This window comes from Hemiscyllium ocellatum, chromosome 5, assembly GCF_020745735.1.
Source record: "Hemiscyllium ocellatum isolate sHemOce1 chromosome 5, sHemOce1.pat.X.cur, whole genome shotgun sequence".
NCBI lineage: Eukaryota > Metazoa > Chordata > Chondrichthyes > Orectolobiformes > Hemiscylliidae > Hemiscyllium > Hemiscyllium ocellatum.
In genome coordinates this window covers 82,216,177-82,237,509 of record NC_083405.1, presented here as the reverse complement: position 1 = coordinate 82,237,509, position 21,333 = coordinate 82,216,177, and the positions used below count along the sequence as shown (strand labels likewise).

Sequence of the window (21,333 nt, the reverse complement as noted above, 5' to 3'; positions counted from 1 at the left end):
CTGCTGAAGTTATATTGGCTTCACATCCACTCTTTCTGATATGTAGGGAAAATCATTCATGAAAGTAATTCTACACAGAAACAAATAAAGGTGACAGACCATTTGACAGTAGATAGCAATTCAGGGAATTTGGCAATTAAAGGTTCTGGAGCAATAAACTGCTCAGCCTGAGGGACTCACGTGGGGACTGGAGTGGAATATAGCTGATAATTGTTTTCTCTTTTTGCCAACTCCAATAAAAATTTTGGACGTTCAATGGGATTTCATACTGGATGCAAGTCAATTGGCAATCCCAATTTAAGAATGCATTTGAAGTAGGATACAGTATTAAGTCTAGGTCATGTACACAGTTCTTACCTCTCTGAAAGTGTACATTCTGATAACGTGTTCTCCGTACAAACCTGAAAAATCTACAAGTTTCAATCGACAAATCACATCATTCTTCACCAGGATTAGAGGCCGGCACGATATTGAAAGGCTGAAGGGCCTGCACTGTGCTGTACTGTTCTATGATCTATGTTCAAAACTGGAAAGAAATTTTGTCATTTTTGTTTAAACAAATTCAGGCACATGTCCCAATAGGGAAATAGACACAAATTATTTGTTTGAAGAGTTTCATCAAGTCTAGTTCAGATATTTTAGAAAATATAATTGTTGAGTCAACTGTCCTGAAGTGGAATGCTTGATAAATTCAGAATTCTGAATTCACACAATGAATATATACTATTTGTAGATTCTCAGATTTCAAGTAATAAGGTTGTATCAAAATTGACTAACATCAAATTTTATTCATTATTTCATTAATTCCTGACATTCACATTATTCAAAATAATAAAACATCACCACTTGTTATAGAAAGAATATTATTAAGCTGACGACGCTTCAGAAGTTATTTACCAGGATGTCGCTGGAAATGGGAGGGTTTGAGTTATAAGGAGAGGCTGGATTGGCTGGGACCTTTTTCACTATGCCTGCCTTGAAGAAGTTTTCCTCCTCTCTCTACAAGAATCTCAGGGAGTCCCTCTCCCACTGCAACTCCCAGGTCATTTCCTCTGCCCTGAAGCTCTTCTCCTTTACCATCTATCCACTCCACCCTCTCCTCTCTGACCTATCACCCCATCCCCTCCCCCATTCACCTATTGTACTCTATGGTACTTTCTCCCCACCCTCCTCTAGCTTATCTCTCCACACTTCAGGCTCTCTGCCTTTATTCCTGATGAAGGGCTTTTGCCCGAAATGTCGATTTCGCTGCTCCTTAGATGCCGCCTGAACTGCTGTGCTCTTCCAGCACCAATAATCCAGAATTTTTTCACTGGAGTTAGGCGTGTTAGCCAGGGGCTGCAGGAATAGAGAGAGAGAGAGATACAAGCTGCCAAAACGCTGCAGTAAAATACTGAAATTGCTGACATGCAGGAAGGAGCGGCTTGTGAACTAAAAATTATTTGAGTCCAGGTACTGGTTTGTACTAACAATGTTATGTGGTAAACAATGAACTAACAAAGTTATGTGGTAAACAATGCACCAACGAACTTATGCGGAAAGCAAGGAAGATGATGAAATGCAAAAGCCCAATCTGAACAAGGAGTAATGAGGCAATGCTACTTAGGTCCTTGGCCTGGGCCAGTAAGATAAAGACATGTGACAAAGCAGATGAGCCTGAGCCAATGAGGCAGAGACAGCACAGCTCACAAGAGATAAGGTATAAGAAGACAACTCTCAGGCATGGTGCCAGCGAAAACTCCAGAGACCAACAATTGTGGAAGCAGACCCTACGTCAAAGATATGGTGACGACACCAAGAGAGAGGGAACAGAGCGCCTAGCCAATGTCAGTCCCTGTCAGCATCAGCCGCTATCCTGCTCAGGCATTAGCTTCTATATTCTGACTACTTGGGGAGTGTCAGCGGATCCTGGTTGGTGTACCAATAGGTTCTAGTTTGCTGTAAAACATATAAGCTACATGTGTATTCTCAAACACATGAATAAAGTAACTTGTGACTTATGAGAGAACTGACTCTTTTCCTCTCAGTACAAGCTGATAACTGTAGCCGGCGATTTTGGACAACAACACAAGGTTGAGGAGTGAACTTGTAGTGTCATAGAATTGTACAACACAGAAACAGATCCTTCAGCCCAATGCAGACATGCCGACCAGATATCCTAAATTACTCTAGTCCCATTTACCAGAATTTGGCCCCTATCCCTCTAACCCTTCCTATTCATATATCCATCCTTTTAAATGATGTATCAGCCTCCACCACTTCCTCTGGCAGCTCATTCCATACACGGACCACCCTTTGTGTTAAAAAGTTGCGTCTCAGGTCCCTTTAAATCTTTCCTCTCTCACCTTAAACCTATGCCCTCTAATTTTGGACTCCCCTAACCTAGGGGAAAGGCCTTTCACCCTATTCATTACCCTAATGATTTTATAAGGTCACTTGTGAGACAGGAACATCAACTTCATTTAGAAAGTCAGTGTGATCATATTGAAAAACAGAACAAGAATGTTCCTGGTTTATTTCTTAATACTTCTTTCAGGAAAGAGCAATGGAAACAGACACAAACATGTTTTGCCTGATTCGTGTGCTACTGGACTCAGGAAATCCTGTAAAAGTCTATCGTATCTGTAAAAACATTGGTGGGGTTTCCTACCAGATGTATTTAAAATGTGAAAAGTAGTGACTTGGTGGACACAGAGAATGTTTCTTCTTATCAGCAAAAGGCCATCAAAAAATTCAGTAAGAACTTCAGAAGCAATGTATCTACCCAAGACTGGTGGAAGTATGGAACTCATTAGCAGAGGGAGTGTTTGAAGCAAATAAAATGGATGCATTTAACGGCAGGTTGGACAAACAGATGAGGAAGAAGGGATTAGAATGATTACAAAAGTACATTCGACAAAGAAAACTGAAAGGCTTGAATAGAGCATAAATAATGTTGTGGACTTGCTGAATCGAATGGCGTTAAGCCTGTACTGTATATCCTAAATAAAATAGTAGTTATCCTATAACCAATTGATACTTGTGCAGTGGGGGAGGAGTCTGGCTTTAGATCCCTATCAATGCCAATCCTCAATGACATGATTGGCATTGACAGGGATCTAAAGGATTAGGTAGGATTCGGTCGGCGCAACATCGAGGGCCGAAGGGCCTGTACTGCGCTGTATCCTTCTATGTTCTATGTTCTATGATTTCCTTCCCCATCTCTCTTGGCTCAGATACACTACCAAACTCAAAGATTCAGTCAGAGCTAACATACATTCTGAGTTCCCACGTCAAATCAACCACCAGAAACTGACCCATGCTGCTGTTGCAGAGGCATAACGTTGCTAGATTCTAGACTCCTTGTGATTGCATTTAATAGTAGATTTTTTTTTGTAGAATAATAGAAATTGGATCAATAGAGAAAACCTTTTAGCTCCACTCACGGAACCCCATTATCCCCAGATCTTTTATATTTCTGACTACTTTCCTTACTAGCCTTCCAATAAGAATTATTTGGCATTCTTGGTTCATCCCATCTCAGTTCCCATTCAACACTGCCGCCATGTCCAGCTCTGCAGAAAATGCCGAGTCCCACTCCATCCACATGCCCCCACTCTCTCCTCACCCCTAGTTTGCCTGTGTCTAAATCTATTGTCTCTTTCCAATCCTCCTCCGATTACTCTCACCTCTCAGGTTCCCTTGGCTCTTCCCTGCTGGCGATTGCTGTGCCCAACCCATTGACTGTTCCCGAAATAGTAGTCAGCATGCAGATTCTCTGTTGCGTTTCCATTGTGAAGTAAATCAAGGTGGTGAAGGAAATTTGTGATAGTCCACACCAACACCTCTCTCCATTACAGAGAGACAATTAGTTATGTATGGCTTGATGGCAACCAAGTTTGAGATATATGACGAAGGGCCTCCATGAACTACCATCACGGACTTGAATCCACCCTGATGATTTTATTCTGTAGCAGACTGTAGTAGACAGGTAGGAGGATTAAAAAGAGAAGTTATTGTTGCTGTGGAGTTTTATGAAATTTGAAGATCTCTTAAGCACAAATGACATGCAAATGAAGTTGTGGAGTTAAAAATTGGGCTGGTTGAATTGAATTGAATTGAATTTATTGTCATGTGTACTGAAGCACAGTGAAAAGCTTTTGTCTTGGAGCAAAACAAGCAGATCCCATAGTTAAGTAGCATAGATAAGTAAATAATAGATAAACAGCAGCTAAAACAGTAGCACAGGTACAGGCGAATATAAAAAATTGTGAGTCCATTCAGTACTCTAACAATAGTAGGGTAGAAACTGTTTCAAAACTGGCTGGTGCATGTATTCAGGCTTCTGTACCTGCTCCCCGATGGTAGAGGTTGTAGGAAAACACTGCTGGGGTGGGATGGATCTTTGAGAATGCTAGGTGAAAGTGAGGACTGCAGATGCTGGAGATCAGAGGCAAGATTAGAGTGGTGCTGTAAAAGCACACCAGGTCAGGCAGTATCCGAGGAGCATGAAAATCTTTCCTTGACAGCGGGCCTGGTAAATGGATTCTATAGACAGGAGGTTGGCCTTTGTGATTGTCCGGGCTGAGTTCACACTCTCTGTAACCATCTCTGATCTTGAATGGTACAGTTGCAATCACAGCTAGTGATACATCCAGACAGAATGCTCTTGATGGCGCACCTATAAAAGTTGGCAAAGGTATTCACCATCCTGGGTGAATACCAAAGGTATTTATCAGCCCTTCCTGAAGAAGGGCTTATGCCCAAAACATCAAATCTCCTGCTCCTTGGATGCTGCCTGACCTGCTGCACTTTTCCACCAACACATTTTCAGCTCTGATCTCCAGCATCTGCAGTCCTCACTTTCTCCTCCTATTCACCATCATGCCAAATTTCCTCAGCTGGCTGAGGAAGAAGAGACATTGTTGGGCTTTTCTAACCAGTGCGTCCACATGAAGACTCCAAGAAAACTTGTTGTGGAGGACCACTCCCTGGAGCTTGACATTCTCCACTTGTTCCACCTCTGTGCTGTTAATGTGTGTGTGTGTGGGGGGGGAGCATGAGTAACATTCCGTTGAAAGTCAATAATGAGTTCCTTGGTTTTGCCAGAGTTAGGTTGTTCTCAGTGCACCATTTTTCCAGGTCTTCCACCTCCTGGCTGTAATCTGTTTCATCACCATCTGAGATTCAACCGACTATGGTGGTGTCATCAGTGAACTTGTAAATGGCATTACTCTGGCATTTGGCGATATAAATACCACTGGGTATATACTGAGTACAGTAGGGGGCTGAGTAAAATCTCTGGGGGGCTCCAGTGTTGAGTGTTAGTGAGAATGAAATATTGCCCCCATCTTCATTGATTGTGGCCTATGGGTCAGGAAACTGAGGATCCAGTAACAGAGAATGGGGCTTAGTCCGAGATCACTAAGTTTGGTAATCAGTCTCGAGGAGATAATAGTGTTGAAGGCTGAACTGTAGTCAATGAGTAGGATTCTTACGTAGCTGTTCTTGGTGTCAAGATGTTCTAGGGAGGAATGAAGGGCAAATGATATGGCACCTGACGTGGATCTGTTGGTCCGATAGACAAATTGGAGTGGGTCAAGAGTAATGGGGAGGCTGGAGTTGATTAATGCCATGACCAGCCTTTCAAAATGCTTCATGATCACCGAGGTTAGGGCCACTGTGCAGTAGTCATTGAGACATGCTGCATGAGCCTTCTTAGGCACAGGGATGATGTTGACCCTCTTGAAACAGGCAGGGACAGTGGCCTACTGAGGGGAGAGGCTGAAGAAGTCCAAGTTGATCTGCGCATGCTCTGAATGCATGGCCTCTGTCTGGTCCTATCGCTTTCCTTGGATTCACACAAAGGAAAACTGATCTGACCTCTGAAACAGTGACTGTTGGAATAGGAGTTACCTCTCCGCCAAAATTCTGCTCAAAGCGAGCACAGAAGACGTTGAAATGATCTGGAAGGGTTGTGTCATCGTCCTCTATCTTGCACTGTCTCTTTTTAGAACTTGTGATGTCATTCAGTCCTTGCCATAGTCGCCAGGTGTCTGGGTCTCTAGTTTGGATCGGTATTGGTCTTAATGGCTCTGCGAAGGTCATACTTGGATTCCTTCTATTTGAGTGGGTCTCTTGATCTGAAGGCCTCACACCTGGTTTTTAGCAGATTTTATATGTCCTGAATCATCCAGGGTTCCCTGCAGGTGAACACCCTGATTGACTTCCCCGGTATGCAGTCCTCCACACACTTGCTGATAAAGTCTGTGATGGTGGAGGTGTACTCGTCCAAGGTACCTGCACACTGGTTGAACACGGCCCAATCAGCCGACTCCAGACAGCACTAGAGTTGATCCTCTGCCTTCTCTGACCAGCACTAGACCTGTATCTGTGAGGGGATCTCCTGCTTGGGCTTTTGCCTGTAAGCCCGGGAGAAGAAACTCAGTATTGTGATCAGAGTTCCTGAAATGAGGGCGGGGGAATCGTGTGGTAGGCATCTTTCACAGTGATGTAGCAGTGGTCTAAAATGTTCAGGCCCCTGGTGGGGTAGGTAATGTTCTGGTGGTACTTGGGCAACACCTTCCTTAGATTGGTTGGGCCCATTATCCCACACCCAGTTAAAATACTTTCTAGTGCAACTGTGTTTTGAAGATAATATGTAACTGTGCATACGTAATGTCAACTTCAGACACTGAAGTCTCCTACACTTTAAGCAAAATATTGTCATGGCCCCAGTTAGTAAAAACCTGCAGGCTACATTGTTTTTATTTCTTTGAGTGATGGGATGTGGACATGGCAAGTTAAGCCACCATTTATTGCTCAGAGGGGCAGTGAAGGGTCAACACAATATAGTGGGTCTGAAATCACATGTAAGTCAGACCAGGTAAGGAGGACAGACTTGCTTCTCTAAAGCAGGATGGTACAGAAGCAAATGTGTTTTTGCAACGATTGGTAGTGACCAAACAGTGGCCCTTTGATTTCAGATTTGTGAGAAATTCAAATGTCACCAGTTGTCATGATTTGATTCAAATCCATGTCCTGGGAATATTAGCCTCAGGCGTTTACCACTAGGTTCCTCCGTCTCTCCCAGCATACACTTCTCATTCCTCCTTATATTGGAAAATTATTCAGTTTCTTTTCTCAACCTGATTGGCACAATTTAAACAGTTGTCTTTTTTGAACGATCAGGGATCTGCAGATGGAATGTGATTTGATTGACGAGAACAGACGGTATCACTCCCAGACACAGAAACACTTGCTTTTTGAGCATTTGTAAAGAGAATGTTTTTTTCAGTTGATACAAAGTAGTTTTCACAAGATTGATGAAAATATAAAAAAAAGTATATAAAGTCACTTTAATTGAACATGCAATACATAGTGTTTTTTCAGATTACAGTTGTTTCAAGACATGCAACTATATATCTCACAGATACATCTGTTTGCATCTATGTTGACATTTTTACAGCGCAAGGATAAAACAGCGTTCTGCAATCACAGGTTTGCAATATTATTGAAATCCAATTCACATTTAACGAAGAAGCACATTTTTATTTCTTCCTCAGATTAAAGATCTTTACTTCATATCAAGGAGACTCCAAGTGACCTTACACAGCTTTTCTTTACAGCCCCTAATACAAGTATGTAACCTCAATATTGGAAATACGGAAAAAAAAATTAAAGCCTTGGTAGAAGTAAAATTGGTCTATGCCAGTTGTGCGCTTGAACGGAGTTTTTCCAATTCATCTTGGATTTTATGAGTTTGGGGCATAATGCAACCCATGTGCCCTTGAGCCTGTTTATTTATTTATTTATTCACCAGGTAACCCCAGGTGAATAGCCCAAAGCTTTTATCATGTGGTATGGGTTCAAACACAGTGGCATTATCCCTGAAGTTTAACACACACACACACACACACACCACTTCATCACCACTTGCTGCAAAGCTGGTCTGCCAATCCCTTCACCTGGACCTGTCCAGTCAGACCCTACTGATACCCACATTTACCTTGAAGGCTGGATGGTAGTGGGGACCTTCACCTTTGGTAATCATTGCTGTTTCCTGTGTAAATTGGCAGCAAATCAGCTGGTGTTTTGGGAGATAAAACTATAAGGTAAGACATAGGAACAAAATTAGGCCATTTGGCCCGCTTAGTCTGCTTTGTCATTCGATCATGGCTGATATGTTTCACAACCCCATCCTTCTGCCTTCTCCTTGTAACCCTTGATCCCCTTACTCATCAAAAGCTTAAGTATCTCTGTCTTAAATATATTCAATGACTTAGCTCCATAGCCTTCCCCAGCAAGTGACTTCCACAGATTCACCGTCTCCTCTGGCTGAAAAAATTCCTCCTCATCTCAGTTCTAAAGGGTTGTCCCTTCATTCTTATGTTGTGGAAACATCATCTCCACATCCACTCTATCCTGGCCTCTGAGTATTCTGTTAAGTTTCAATGACATTCCCTCTCATTCTTCTAACTGCATTGAGTACAGACCCAGAGCGCCCAACTGCTCCTCATATGACAAATCCTTCAACCCAGGATTATTCTTGTAAACCTCCTCTGGACCTCCAAAGTCAGCACATCCTTCCTTAGATACAGGGAGCAAAACTGCTCACAATATTCCAAACACGTATGGCTGGAGCCTTATACAGTCTCAGCAGTACATCCGTCCTCTTGTATTCTAACATTCTTAAAATGAATGCTAACATTGCATTTGCCTTTCTAACTGCCAGCTGAACTAGTATGTTAACCTTAAGAGAGTCCTGAACTAGGGCTTCTAATTCCCTTTGTACTCCAGAATTCCAAAGCCTTTCACAATTTAGAGAACAGGCTATACCTCTATTTGCTTTGTTTTAGTCAGCAGGTGGCTAGGAGCAGAAAATATAGTGCCCCATAAAATCCAGCTCAGTGAAACATCTCTGTGAATTTCAGTGGAGCAAACATTTGGGCACAGTGAATATCAGTTGCTGATTCAGCAGGACTCTATTTCACACTACTGTGCAGACCAATTTCACCACCTATAAAGTAAAGCCAAGATAAAGAAAGAATTTGTGACAGCAAACTATTTATTCTACAGTGATTTGTATTACATTGCAAGACTGTGATAATTACAAATGAATAGATATTACAATATAGAGACCTTGAGGTTGCCAGATAATAATTTATATCATTCAGACATAACTTGATGAAAGGCACTGAATGGTGCAAAATCCATTAAAATATCAAAACTACCAGGTTTCTGAATACATAGGAACATCTATTTATAGGTTTAAATTTTTTTTGGAATGTCTTGATATAGAAAAATCATCCTCTTACCTCAGGGTCTTGAGATTCCTATAATAATTATAAAACAGGATCAGAGAATTCTAACAAGTCACTGATGTCTGAGAACACGGTGACCTGACTGGAATTTTCCTCCAGTGCAAAACTACCAGTGGTCCTCAAAGTGAAAAGCTGTTTGATTTTAAATGAAAAACAAAAGCACGTGGTTAATATTTGGCTCTTATAAATCGGTCAGTAAGCCTGAAAACAATTTTTTTCCGTTCATTATCAATGAATTTGTCAGCCTAATTGGGTGGACAGCAGCTTTGCAATACAGGTTGGTGCTAACAGCATAGATTCAATTTCTGCACTCACCGAGATTACTACAATGGACTTCTCAAGTTAAACCGCAAGTTCTCTCTCCAGTCTAATAGTCTGGTGAGACTATGATGGCTTTATCTTTCCACTTCTTCCCACATGGAATTTAAATACTCAACAGACAGTAACAGCAGTAGTGATTGCAGCCAGTAAGTAACAATTTTAAGGCCACACAACAGTTAAGGCTGGACTGTTATATTTAATAAATTCATATAAATAAACCCAATTCAGTTAGTATAGATTAACATTTCACCTGTTCTGTTTGGTCAGTTCAAACAAAATGTTTGACTACTTAATAGAATAATTTTGAACTCTGGAAACCAAATAAGTTCTTCGCAATGGCATTAATGTTACAGGGGGTGAAATATAGTTAAAATGTAAGTATTTTTAAAAACATGACATGCGCGGAACTGACCTGAAATCAATCCTCAGATTAAAGCCAATTTTAATGCCAAATGACCACATTGGCCATCAATAAAGATAGATTTAAATCTGTTACAATTACAAATTCCGTTTCAATTCAAAGCAGAAAGAATCTTAGAAATTATCAAGGTGATTTCATGTGCCTACTCATGCTCACATTTCAGCCCAATTATAATTTTCTTTCCATTTTTCCATTAAGTGTGATAGCTGCTGGCAAAGCTGAGATGTGTTGCCCATCCCTTAATGGCCCTGAACTGGGTGGTTTTCCTCACCATTTCAGAGGAAGGTTATGAGTCAACCACATTGTTATGGCTATGGAGTCATACATAGGTCAGTCCAGGTAAGGATGGTAGATTTCCTTGCCTAAAGGTTATCAATGAATTAGATGGCTTTTATGACAACCAATGTTAGGTGTCACCATTATTGGGACTAGCTTTCAATCTAGTTTTTTTTTAAAAGCCAAATGTAAATTCCATGATGAGATTTGAATGCTTATCCCCTAACTACTACACTGTGCTTCTGGATTACTGGCTCAATGACATTACTATGAGATTGCCATTTCCCCCCAATCACAACTGAATATGAGACAATGCATGTTTATATGTTTCCTCGAAGCAAGTTTAAGTAAACTGGAGATTCCTATGGTCATTTTTCTGAAAAGCTAAATAAAACTAATATGAACACCAACACCAAAAATAAATTACAAAGTTTTTTTATATCATAAAAATTTGATCCAAGCATCTAAAAGGCATAATTATGAAATGCTTTAAGATAAAAGTTGCTTAATCTTCCTAATAATCTTTAAATGCTGAGAGAGAGAGAGAGAGAGAGAGAGAGAGAGAGAGAGAAAAAAAAACTACACGCAGAGGCATCAGAACATCACACATAGTTAAGATACAAGTTCAATTCATTAATTTTCAATGGATCTACAGTAGATTGTATTCAGATAAACGGACAAATGACAAAAAGCAATTTTTATTGAATCCACCCCAAATCTAGAAACAAATGCTCTCTGGTCAGAACAACAAGTATAAAGAAGCTTAGATTTTTTTTGCTATTGTTGTCTGAACAACTTTGGAAACTTAAAATTCAAATGTGTATAAAAAAATGGGTCTGTTTTTAGAAACAGAACAACTGCTTCTGTAGCTCAGACAGGTATATTTCCTTGCTCATTAAGTGGCTGGGTTTCCGCTTTCACATTTTCCTCAACTTTTTTGGTTTCAACTGGCTTATCCTCCTTTTCTTTCCAGGGCAGACCCTCTTTCTGAAAATGCAGCACCAAATCCACAAAGAAGGCAATTGTAGCCAGGAATCCAAATGCCTACAGAAAACAATGAGAACAATGAGAAATGGTCCAGTTAAACAATATTACAGACAAAGTTAAAAATCACATAACACCAGGTTATAGTTCAACAGGTTTAATTAGAAGCACACTAGCTTTTGGAGCGCTGCTCCGAAAGCTAGTGCTGCTAATTAAACCTGTTGGACTATAACCTGGTGTTGTGTGATTTTTAACTTTGTACATCCCAGTCCAACACTGGCACCTCCATATATATAAGACAGTAAGCATTCCATTATAATTACCCTACTATGAAGCAGATATTACACAGATTACAGGAAAATCTAACATGACTGCAGTAGGGATGAAATTCCTGTGAGTTGCACTAATTAAGTTCAAGCAAAAAGGATCGAAGAGAAAATAAAGACCCATAATACTTGGCTTTTCTTAATATTAAAGTGCTGAGATGCTTCTGGGGACCTCCTTGGAAGGTAGAATGCCAATACCCAAGCTAGTCAAGTCACAGACTGGATTATACTGGGTGCCATGGTAACTACACCTCAACTACGAAGTCAATGGGAGCCTACCTGTCAGGAGAGAAGGGGCTGCCCTACAGTTTTGAGAGCTGGAAATGGAATATTTGGACATGGGGACATGAAGTCCTAGCTCAGGAAGTGGCTGTCCAACCCGGTGCTGGCAGTTCTCAACATACCCAGAAACCTCACTGGGAGAGTGGTGGTTTCTGCTGTTACTGTATTCAGACAAGGATCTGGTCAGCTGGGATGAATGGGAACTTGAATCAAATATCGTGGGGGATTGGTTAGCAGGACAACGATGAGCTTGGTGGGGCTCATTACTGAAACAAATAAGGGGTTATGGAATACTAGATGCATATTACAGTGAAGCTACAAATAGTATAAATAGTTAAAAATTGTAGCTGCATGTTTGGTGGTGAAGAAAGGAGGCACTGAAGGGATAAGCAGGATTGCCTGCAATGTATCTATCTTCTGTGAGTAAATTAATGTAATCTTGATATTGGCCTCAAGTATATCAGTTCCTTTAAAAGACTTTCAGGTATTTAACTATGCTGAATTCCTACCTCGCATATGGTTGCATGATGACAAATACTGTCTATATACCATTATAAAAATCCCAACAATTGGAGATCCAAGATGGCGGCGACTCAGCAAGTCTGAGTCTACAGAGCCCTTCCCAAAACCTGGGAAAAGTGGGTTTCCTGCCCCCACCACACTTGCCAAACCACCCAAAAAATTTCTTTAATCTTAATTAGCTGCTGAATATTATATTTAAATAGTCTAATACTGAGTGGATAATGAGTAAATCAAAGGGACCCCGCAGCTCTCAGAAAACAAAGACCCCTCCCCCACCCTCCTCTCCTCCGGCTGCAGCTGATGTAAAAACAGGCCTTATAGAGATGATTGCCAGACTGGAATCGACACTCGTCAATTTCATCGCAGAATCCCGACAGAGATGGAATGCATTCGAAGAAAAGCTGCAAAAACAGAATCAAACTATCGGGGAATTGCAGGGCCGAGTGGAGGGGGCGGAACTAAAGGCCACGACCTCCGAGGCTGCAGCTCAAACAGCTGCAGAACAGGTGCGAACCCTCGAGCAGAGAATCAGGGCCTTTGAAATTTAAATGTATGATATTGACAACAGAAATCGGAGAAAGAATATTCGGTTGCTGGGCCTTCCCGAGCAAGAAGGGAAAGGAAAGTTAGCAGTATTTCTGGAGCAATGGTTGCCCCAGCTTTTAAACCTGGGGGCTGAATCGGACCGGGTAAGGGTGGAGTGGGCCTACCGGGTCACAGTACGCGGATCTGGCCCAAACCAGCGCCCATGCCCGGTCCTGTTCCGGCTGCAGAGTTATAGGGAGAGGCAGATACTCCTGGATGCCTCCAGAAAGCTTGGAAAGGATCCTAAAGCTATGATTCATGAAGAATCCAAGATTATGTTATTTCAGGACTTCTCCCCGGCTTTGGCCCGAAGAAGGAAGGCGTTTGATGAGGTGAAGAAATGTTTAAGGGACTTAAATATTCAATACACCTTACGCTACCCAGCGACGTTATGCTTTACCCACGAAGGATCCGAGTATAATTTTAGATCACCGGAAGAGGCCAAGAAACTTTTAGACTCGGTTAAATAAATCGTAAGAGACAATTTATGTTGGCTTGCCTCTCACACACTCCGTGGGGAGAAATGGATACTTTATTCTACTTTACTTTTGCCTCTGGGAGCGGGGTTGTCTTTCTTGCTATCTTATGTTATTATACTTAACTGTAATCTGTTGGAGTTGTAATTTTATAGTTATGTGTGTTTGTACGTGGAATTGATGCTATCAGATATACTCAGGTATGGGTGGGGGTGCGGCGCTCACTGTTAACTCTAGTTCGGTATTATATCTAAATCCTATTAAGGAGCGCCCGAGTCGAGGGTGGGACACAGTTTGGGAGAGGATATGGTGGAACGTTGGAAAGGTAGTAAGGCCCCCTGAGAACAAGGGGGAAGATCTCCATTCAAACATGTTTAATTTTTTTTTGTTCTTATTGTTTGGAAATAGCTTCCTTTTTATCATACTGTTATGAGTGTATTAGAGAACATTTTCTCTTATTTGAAGGATGTAAGCGACTCAACTATACACTCTGGATGATTGTGGATTAGTTGAATTTTGATGATTATATATTTAAGATTTATTTCTATATTAATGTTTGTGCTTGAAAAGTCTGCTTATTTTTGTAAATTTGTCAAAATGTTAAATTTCCAATAAAAATATCTATTAAAAAAATCCCAACAATTAACCAAATGACACACATCAGGTTCATTAATGCTCCATGTTTTACAGGTTCTATTTAGTTACATATTGTTTTGTTTTAAGATAATATGAATGATTGGTTCAACATGAAATGGCTCCTGGGACATATTGGAGGACTGCTACTGATGACGTGAGTGGCTCGAAATTGTTTTGTCTCCCTTCTGTTCAGTGATCTGCCTGTGGAGGTTCGATCGGTGGTGGCAGATTTTTATTTATCGGAGGCCTGAGGACCAATTACAATTGATACTTCGATCACATGGATAAAGGCAGGCCATGCCTTTGCAACTTCGAGACCAAGTCTGACAACATACCCAGATTTTTAGCCTGAGAAATTTAACCACATAAAACTATCACCAGCTTCAAACACAAAAACAGATGTTGCTGGAAAGCTCAGTGGGTCTAGCAGCATCTGTGAAGAGAAATCAGAGTTAATGTTTCAGGAAGCATTGAGGGCGGGTCACCAGACCCGAAATGTTAACTCTGATTTCTCTTCACAGATGCTTCCAACCTACTGCGCTTTTCTGTTTTTGTTTCTGATTAATAGCATCCACAGTTCTTTTGGTTTTTAGTCACGTACAAACAGCCCGCCAACCCTCGAGGAAGCTAATTGGAAGGCTACTAATGCTCAAAGAACTGTGGTCCAAGCAAAATCTGATATCATTTTACAGAGCCTGAAACAAGGGAGATTGAAATTAAAAGGTATTTTTTAAAACAAAACTTACCACAGATGTTTTCTCCAAATCAGACCCATCATTCTTTGCGGCAAACACAATGGCAGCAATGAGGAACAGAATCCCAATCACAAGAGTGTAAAAAAAGTCCTGGAGGAAAAGAAAAGGATGCAGAGTGAATTTTGAGGAAGGTGCTGCATACATTTTTTGAAAACAAGTCATGAATGAGAAGGGCTGTTTGATGCACCGCTGTGTTCCAAGTACTTAAGCTCTCTTCATGATATCATCTAACATTAGTCCCATTCCTTTTTTAATGTTTATTACATTGTCTAGCAGATTGCCATAAATATTAGTAAAGAAACCTTTTTCCCCACTAGTTGTTCTAAACTTGCTCTCCACAAAAGCCCATAATTATTGACTGATGCTATTTTGTTGATGATTTAATTAACATGCTGTGTTTACCTCATCTATTCCTATAACTTTGAGGTCCCTTTAATCACCTGCACTCTTAATGGCAAAGACGGAGGTGAACTTTCTCACTGTTCATTCAATTTACCTTTGGGGTATTTCTTTTTTATCTACATTTTAGCTCCTAACAACTGCTGTAAACTCTTCACTAATTTCAAAAATTTCCCAACGAATCGTTAAAAGACTCATGACTCCTGTTGAGGATACATTAAACAGGGCTGAATAAATTCATTAACAGGTTGTTAGGTCTTCGAGGTTCCCAATGTGTGCGAGACATCAGTCCTTAAAAATTGCCCCGCATGGCACCAATTTGATGCCAATAGAATGCAGGACTAAAATTAGAATCTTTGCTGATGGAAGTAATTCATGCTGGTCGTTATCAATTTTACAGTAATCTGTTTTTTTGATGAAATAATTCACATTGACATAGTACTTTTAATATCCTTAAAATATCAAAGTTTCTCACAGTAAATTAATTGTCTTGAAATGCACACATGCACTAATGAGGCAGCAGCAAACTTTAGAGGTTTATATACCGAGGGATAGACAGTAACAAGCACACTGGCGATTTCTCTCTTCTCCAGCATAAAGTGTCACCAGATCCATTTATTGACTGAAAAGGAGTGTGGATTAATCTGATGGTATCTCCAATAAAATTACACTCTCAACTTCACTGAAGTGGTATCCCGGATTAATGTGCTTGAACTCTCAACCTTCAGATTAGATGTACAACTGTTGCATTAAGCTGACAATGAAGGCCAGTGTAGTATCAGAGTATCTTATAATTCAGGAGGATAATCAGATCCTGTACCAGCTGTCACAAAAAGCAGTCCATCACTTATTCACTCCCTGTCTTACAAATGTTGGCATTTAGCTACACTAGTATTTCTGTTAAGACATTCTAAATCTAAAATAACCTGCATTGTGGAAACAAAATCCCAACTGCCTCCTTCACTTTTCTAGTAAAGACTTTTGGCAATAAGTTACTAATGTACCGGCCAATGGAAAACTGATATTTTAAAACTTCCATCAGACTGACTTGGAATATGCTTTATTCAAATGAATTGGTTTCTCTGTATCAAGTACAAGAGGAAAAGAACTGCTAGTTTTCAGTGCACACAGGAGTCTTTCTTATGTAATGGCAGACAGCATAGAGCTGCTCTGTTTAAATGGTTCAATGTGTGCTTTAACCTAAGCAGCTGAGAAAATAGGAGGTGGCAGCAAACAGTTTGCATTTCAGATCACGCAAGCAACTGAAGAAAAATCTTTCAAACTTTGGCTTCTTTTTGCTTTTCTATCAAGTTAGTTGATGCCAAGGGAACTGGATTCCTTCAATATTGATATGCACCAGGCAGCACAAAAGGCAATAGGAATATCAATGTGTAGTAAACACCCCAGATTCACTGAAAAGACACGAAGATGTCACATGTTACAAAATGTATGAAAACCAAGTGTGACGACAAATATCCTGGCAGACTGAATTTGTCACACATTTCTGGTTCATAAATAGACACATTTACTGATATCAAACATGGTGGAAGTACAAGCTCAATAAATTAGATGACTGCCTCTTTAATCAGTAGACTGCACACGCTCAGAAACAGGAAGGAAAATCATTGTGGGTGGGGGCTGGTAGGACATAGGCACACTCCCCCGGAATGGTTTTCTCTCAAAATTACTATTTCAAAATAGATTTAAATTTCTGATATCAGGCTCTGCACATCTTTGAAAGTTCCTCTTTACTAACATTGCAAGTAACGCATGAGTTTACATGAGCAGGTGCTCATTTCAATACAGTTTGTTGAGACAAAGAGCTCTTATTACAACCTACAGGCATACAGTTATTCCTGTATGATGCAGCTCATCAGCAAGTGTCCAGAACATTCCCTAGCAGTAATCCCAAAGTAAATGTATAATTTGAAAAGGTTAATTTGACAAGCAGCATGGCATATCAGAAATAGAAGGAGGATTTGAGAGAGAGATTGTAGAGAAGCAGAGCTGGGTATCATTATTACAACACACAGCTGAAGCTCACATCGAAATGTTAGGAACAATCTATCTCTGTCTTGTTTTCTTGTCCTGTAACTATTTGACAGCATCCTGGAGCTGCCAATCAATCTAACAGCTACAGGACTGGCAGTGTACCTGGGGGTACCATGAAGGTGGCATCCATCCCTTGACATTTCCAGGTTACAAACTGGGCAAAAACAATGACTGCAGATGCTGGAAACCAGATTCTGGATTAGAGTGGTGCTGGAAAAGCACAGCAGTTCAGGCAGCATCCGAGGAGCAGGAAAATCGACATTTCGGGCAAAAGCCCTTTATCAGGAATAGAGCAACAGGAAGAGGCCCAGGAATAAACAAGCCTCCCCACAGTCCAAAGATGTGCGGGTTAGGTGAATTGACCATGCTAAATTGCCCGTAGTGTTAGGTTAGGGGTATGGGTGGGTTGCGCTTCGGCGGGTCGGTGTGGACTTGTTGGGCCGAAGGGCCTGTTTCCACACTGTAAGTCTAATCTAATCTTGTAAACTAGAATGGCACCCCATCTTATGGCTCTCCTTCACCTGCAAATTTGAGGTACAAGAACCAGCGCATAACTTATTTTCTTAAAACAGCTGGACAACTGATCTTTGGTACTCATAGGCAATGTTTTAGGAAGCGAGTCTGTCTTTTTCTTTTATTTAACCTATTTTTCTAACTGATCTGTTCGGGGAGGTTATTATACACCTCTAGAGCAGGTGGGACTTAAACCTGTGCCTCCTAATACAGTGGTGGGATCACTACCACTGTACCACAAGCACGTCCCCATCAGACGATCTGCATTATTTTAACAATCATGGTCAACTAATTAAATTGGATGTTAGGAATTGAGGAAATTCATGGGTTAGTGTAGACCAGTCAAACACATTACAAGGTATGAAACAGATATTACAGCAACCAACTGTTCAGTGTGTCTGCACCTTGCAAATGCAAGGCCAAACAGAGTGCAAACAGTGCCTGTACAGCGTGTGTGGAATCCTTAAAAGCATAGTACACATGCAATTATAAAGCTTTAACACAGTTGAATCCATAAACATTTATCAGTGCTCAGCAACAAAGGAATTTTTGTTTTTTTTTAAACACACTCACTGCCTCCATGTTGAAAGTTGGCTTGTAAAATGTGACTCACTTTCTGCCATTCTGTCTACCCCCTACCCATCCCCCATTTTTGTGAGGGTGGAAGGGGCATTGAACAGTCCGACATTGGGACAATACAAGAGACCGATAGGTTTCTAATTAATGGTCACTTCAAGGCCTCCTTTTGCCATAGTCACACAGGTTTACAACATGGAAACAGGCTCTTCGGCCCAACTTGTTCACGCTGCCCAGCTTTCACAATTAAACTAGACCCATTCGCCTGCATGTGGTCCATATCCCACCTTACCTATCCCATCCAATGTACTTGTCCAAACGTTCCTCAAAATGACAAAATTGTACTCACCTCCACCACTACCTCTGGCACCCACTCCAAACACTCACCATCCTCTGCATGAAAAAATTGTTCCCTGGACCCTTGAGTCTCACTTTAAACCTGCGTCCTCTACTTTTAGACTCCCCTTCCATGGGAAAAAGCTGTTGGCTAGCTATCTTATCTATGCCTCTCATGATTTTATAGATCTCTAAAAGGGCACCCCTCATTCTCTCAAGCTCCAGAGAAAAAAAATTCCCAGCCTACCCAGCCTCTTCTTAACTCTCAAACCTTCTAGTCCAAAAATATCCTTGTAAACCTTCTCTGCATCTTTCTAGTTTAATAATATCCTTTCTATAATAGGACAAATCAGAACTGCACCCAAAACTCCACGTGTGGCCTCACCAATGTATTGTACAGCTGCAACAAGATGTCCCAACTACAATACTCAAATGTTCTGACTGATCCCTTCTGCTATTTTGCCCTCAGCAGGGAAAGAATCAAAGCAAGTGAATACCCAGCAGGTTTTTGTGAAGGAGCAGCCTTCTTGTGGGTGGGTACTTACCTACTTCTTTGTGGGAGTGTGCTGGGGATTATGGTACAATTCAGTCCACAAAACTTGTGTTTCTGTCCTGTGTTATTTATTTACCCTATGTTAATTCTGTAAGTGTACCACTAATCAACTGACGGGCTTCACATCACAATCCTAATCCAACAGAATGGTTTCGAACAAGGTAAAGCATTAATATTGCTGCATTTTATAATCAATTAAATTTTTAAAAACGCATAACCAGTAGAAGTTCAATGCGATGCACTGTAAATTATTACTGAATGATTTGAGATTCAAAAGAGTGCTTAATAAACAGATTGGCATCAGCAACTGCAAGTGTGCCTCTGCTGTTCTGTTCAGAAAGAGTGAATCTAACAGCAGCCAATATTTTACAATGACAGGGGAAGTGAGTGAGTGAAGCTAAGAAAACAAGGGTACCTTTGCAGGTCACAATGAGGACGATCAAGGAGGTCACCACAAGTTAGTAGCATTTGTCTGAGCCATAGAGTCCTCCAGCATGGAAACAGACCCTTCGGATCAACTCATCCATGCCGACCAGATATCTTATATCTAGTCGCATTTGCCAGCATTTGGCCCATATCTCTCTAAACCATTCCTATTAATTTTTTAAAAATGTTTTGACAGGGTGAAGGCATTGTTAGCTACGTCAGCATTTATTGTCCATCAGACAATTAAGAGTAAACCACATTGTTGTACATCTGGAGTCACATGTAAGACAGACCAGGTAAAGATGGCAGTGTCTTTCCCTAAAAGAGATTAGTGAACCAGATGGGTTTTCCCCAACAACCGGCTTGGATTAATGGTCACCATTTGACTCTTAATTCCAGATGTTTATTGAGTGCAAATTCCACAATCTACTGTGGCAGGATTCAAATTTGGTACCCCAGGATATTACTCTGGATTAACAACGCAGTGGTAATACCACTGGGCCATAGCCTCCCCTTACATCCATCCTGATGTCTTAAATGTTACAATTGTCCCAGTCTCCAATATTTCCTCCGGCAGCTCATTCCATACATGTACCACCTTCTACATGAAAAAGTTGCCCTTTTAAATCTTTTCCTTCTCACCCTAAACCCATGCCCTCGAGTTCTGGACTCCCCCGCCTAGGGAAAAGACCTTGACAATTCAGTTGAATAATTGTCTCCAAATGGAGAGTCACAATCAGCCCATCTCTAAACTCTATAACAGCTCAGCAGTGCAGAAGGCCCAAGACTGGAATGTGTGGATGATCCTTCTTGGCCTCTTTTTTTTTGTAAATATTAATATTGAAAAGAAAAAGATTTTTGAGTTTATCTTGACCTCTTTCAGGGGTCCCCAGATACAGAAGTCAGGCTTCAGTCAATGTGATTTACTCCACACAATATAAAAAAAAACAAGTGGATATTACAAAGACAATGGACCCTGACACCATTCCTGATACCTATGACATGTGCTCCAGAATTAACTGTGTCTCGAAGCAAGTTGTTCAAGTACGGCTGCACACTGACATCTATCCAAAAGTTGTCCAGGTATGCTCTGTACAAAAAAAAGCAGGATAAATGCAGCCTGGCCAATTTCTACCTCATCTGTCTACTCTTGGTCTTAAGTGATGGAAGGTGTCTTCAACAGTGCTGATAAGGAGCAGTTGCTTAGCAATCGCCTCTTCACTGGCACTTGGTTTGGGTTCCACCAGGGCCACTCACCTCCCGATCTCATTCCAACCTTGCTTCAAATGTGGACAAACGACCTGAATTCCAGAGGGGAGGTGAGAGTGACAGCCCTTAACATCAAGGCTGTACTTTAATGAATGTGGTATCAAGGAACCCCAGCCAAACTGGAATCAATGGAAATCAGGGGAACACACTCCATTGATTGGAGCCATATCAACACAAAATAGAATGACTGCAGTTGTTCAAGATCAATCATCTCAGCAGCAGGACATCTTCAGGACAGTGTCCTTGGCCCAACTATCTTCAGCCGCTTTAATGATCTTCCCATCATAAGGTCAGAGGTGGGGATGGTTATTGATGAACTGCAC

At 41.0% G+C, this 21,333-nt stretch overlaps 1 protein-coding gene across 2 annotated transcripts in view; it reads right to left on the bottom strand.

The window, feature by feature from the left end:
• Positions 1–7,323: 7,323 nt before the first annotated feature.
• cmtm6 (CKLF-like MARVEL transmembrane domain containing 6) overlaps positions 7,324–21,333 on the bottom strand; it is an 80,683-nt gene continuing 66,673 nt past the window's right edge. For both annotated transcript variants that reach the window (XM_060824915.1, XM_060824917.1), the window contains exons 4-5: positions 14,878–14,976; positions 7,324–11,364 (exon numbers count right to left, since the gene is read on the bottom strand). In XM_060824915.1, the coding sequence (XP_060680898.1) occupies positions 11,191–11,364; positions 14,878–14,976 (273 nt within the window). In that variant the 3' untranslated portion in view covers positions 7,324–11,190. The remainder of the gene's footprint in view (positions 11,365–14,877; positions 14,977–21,333) is intronic.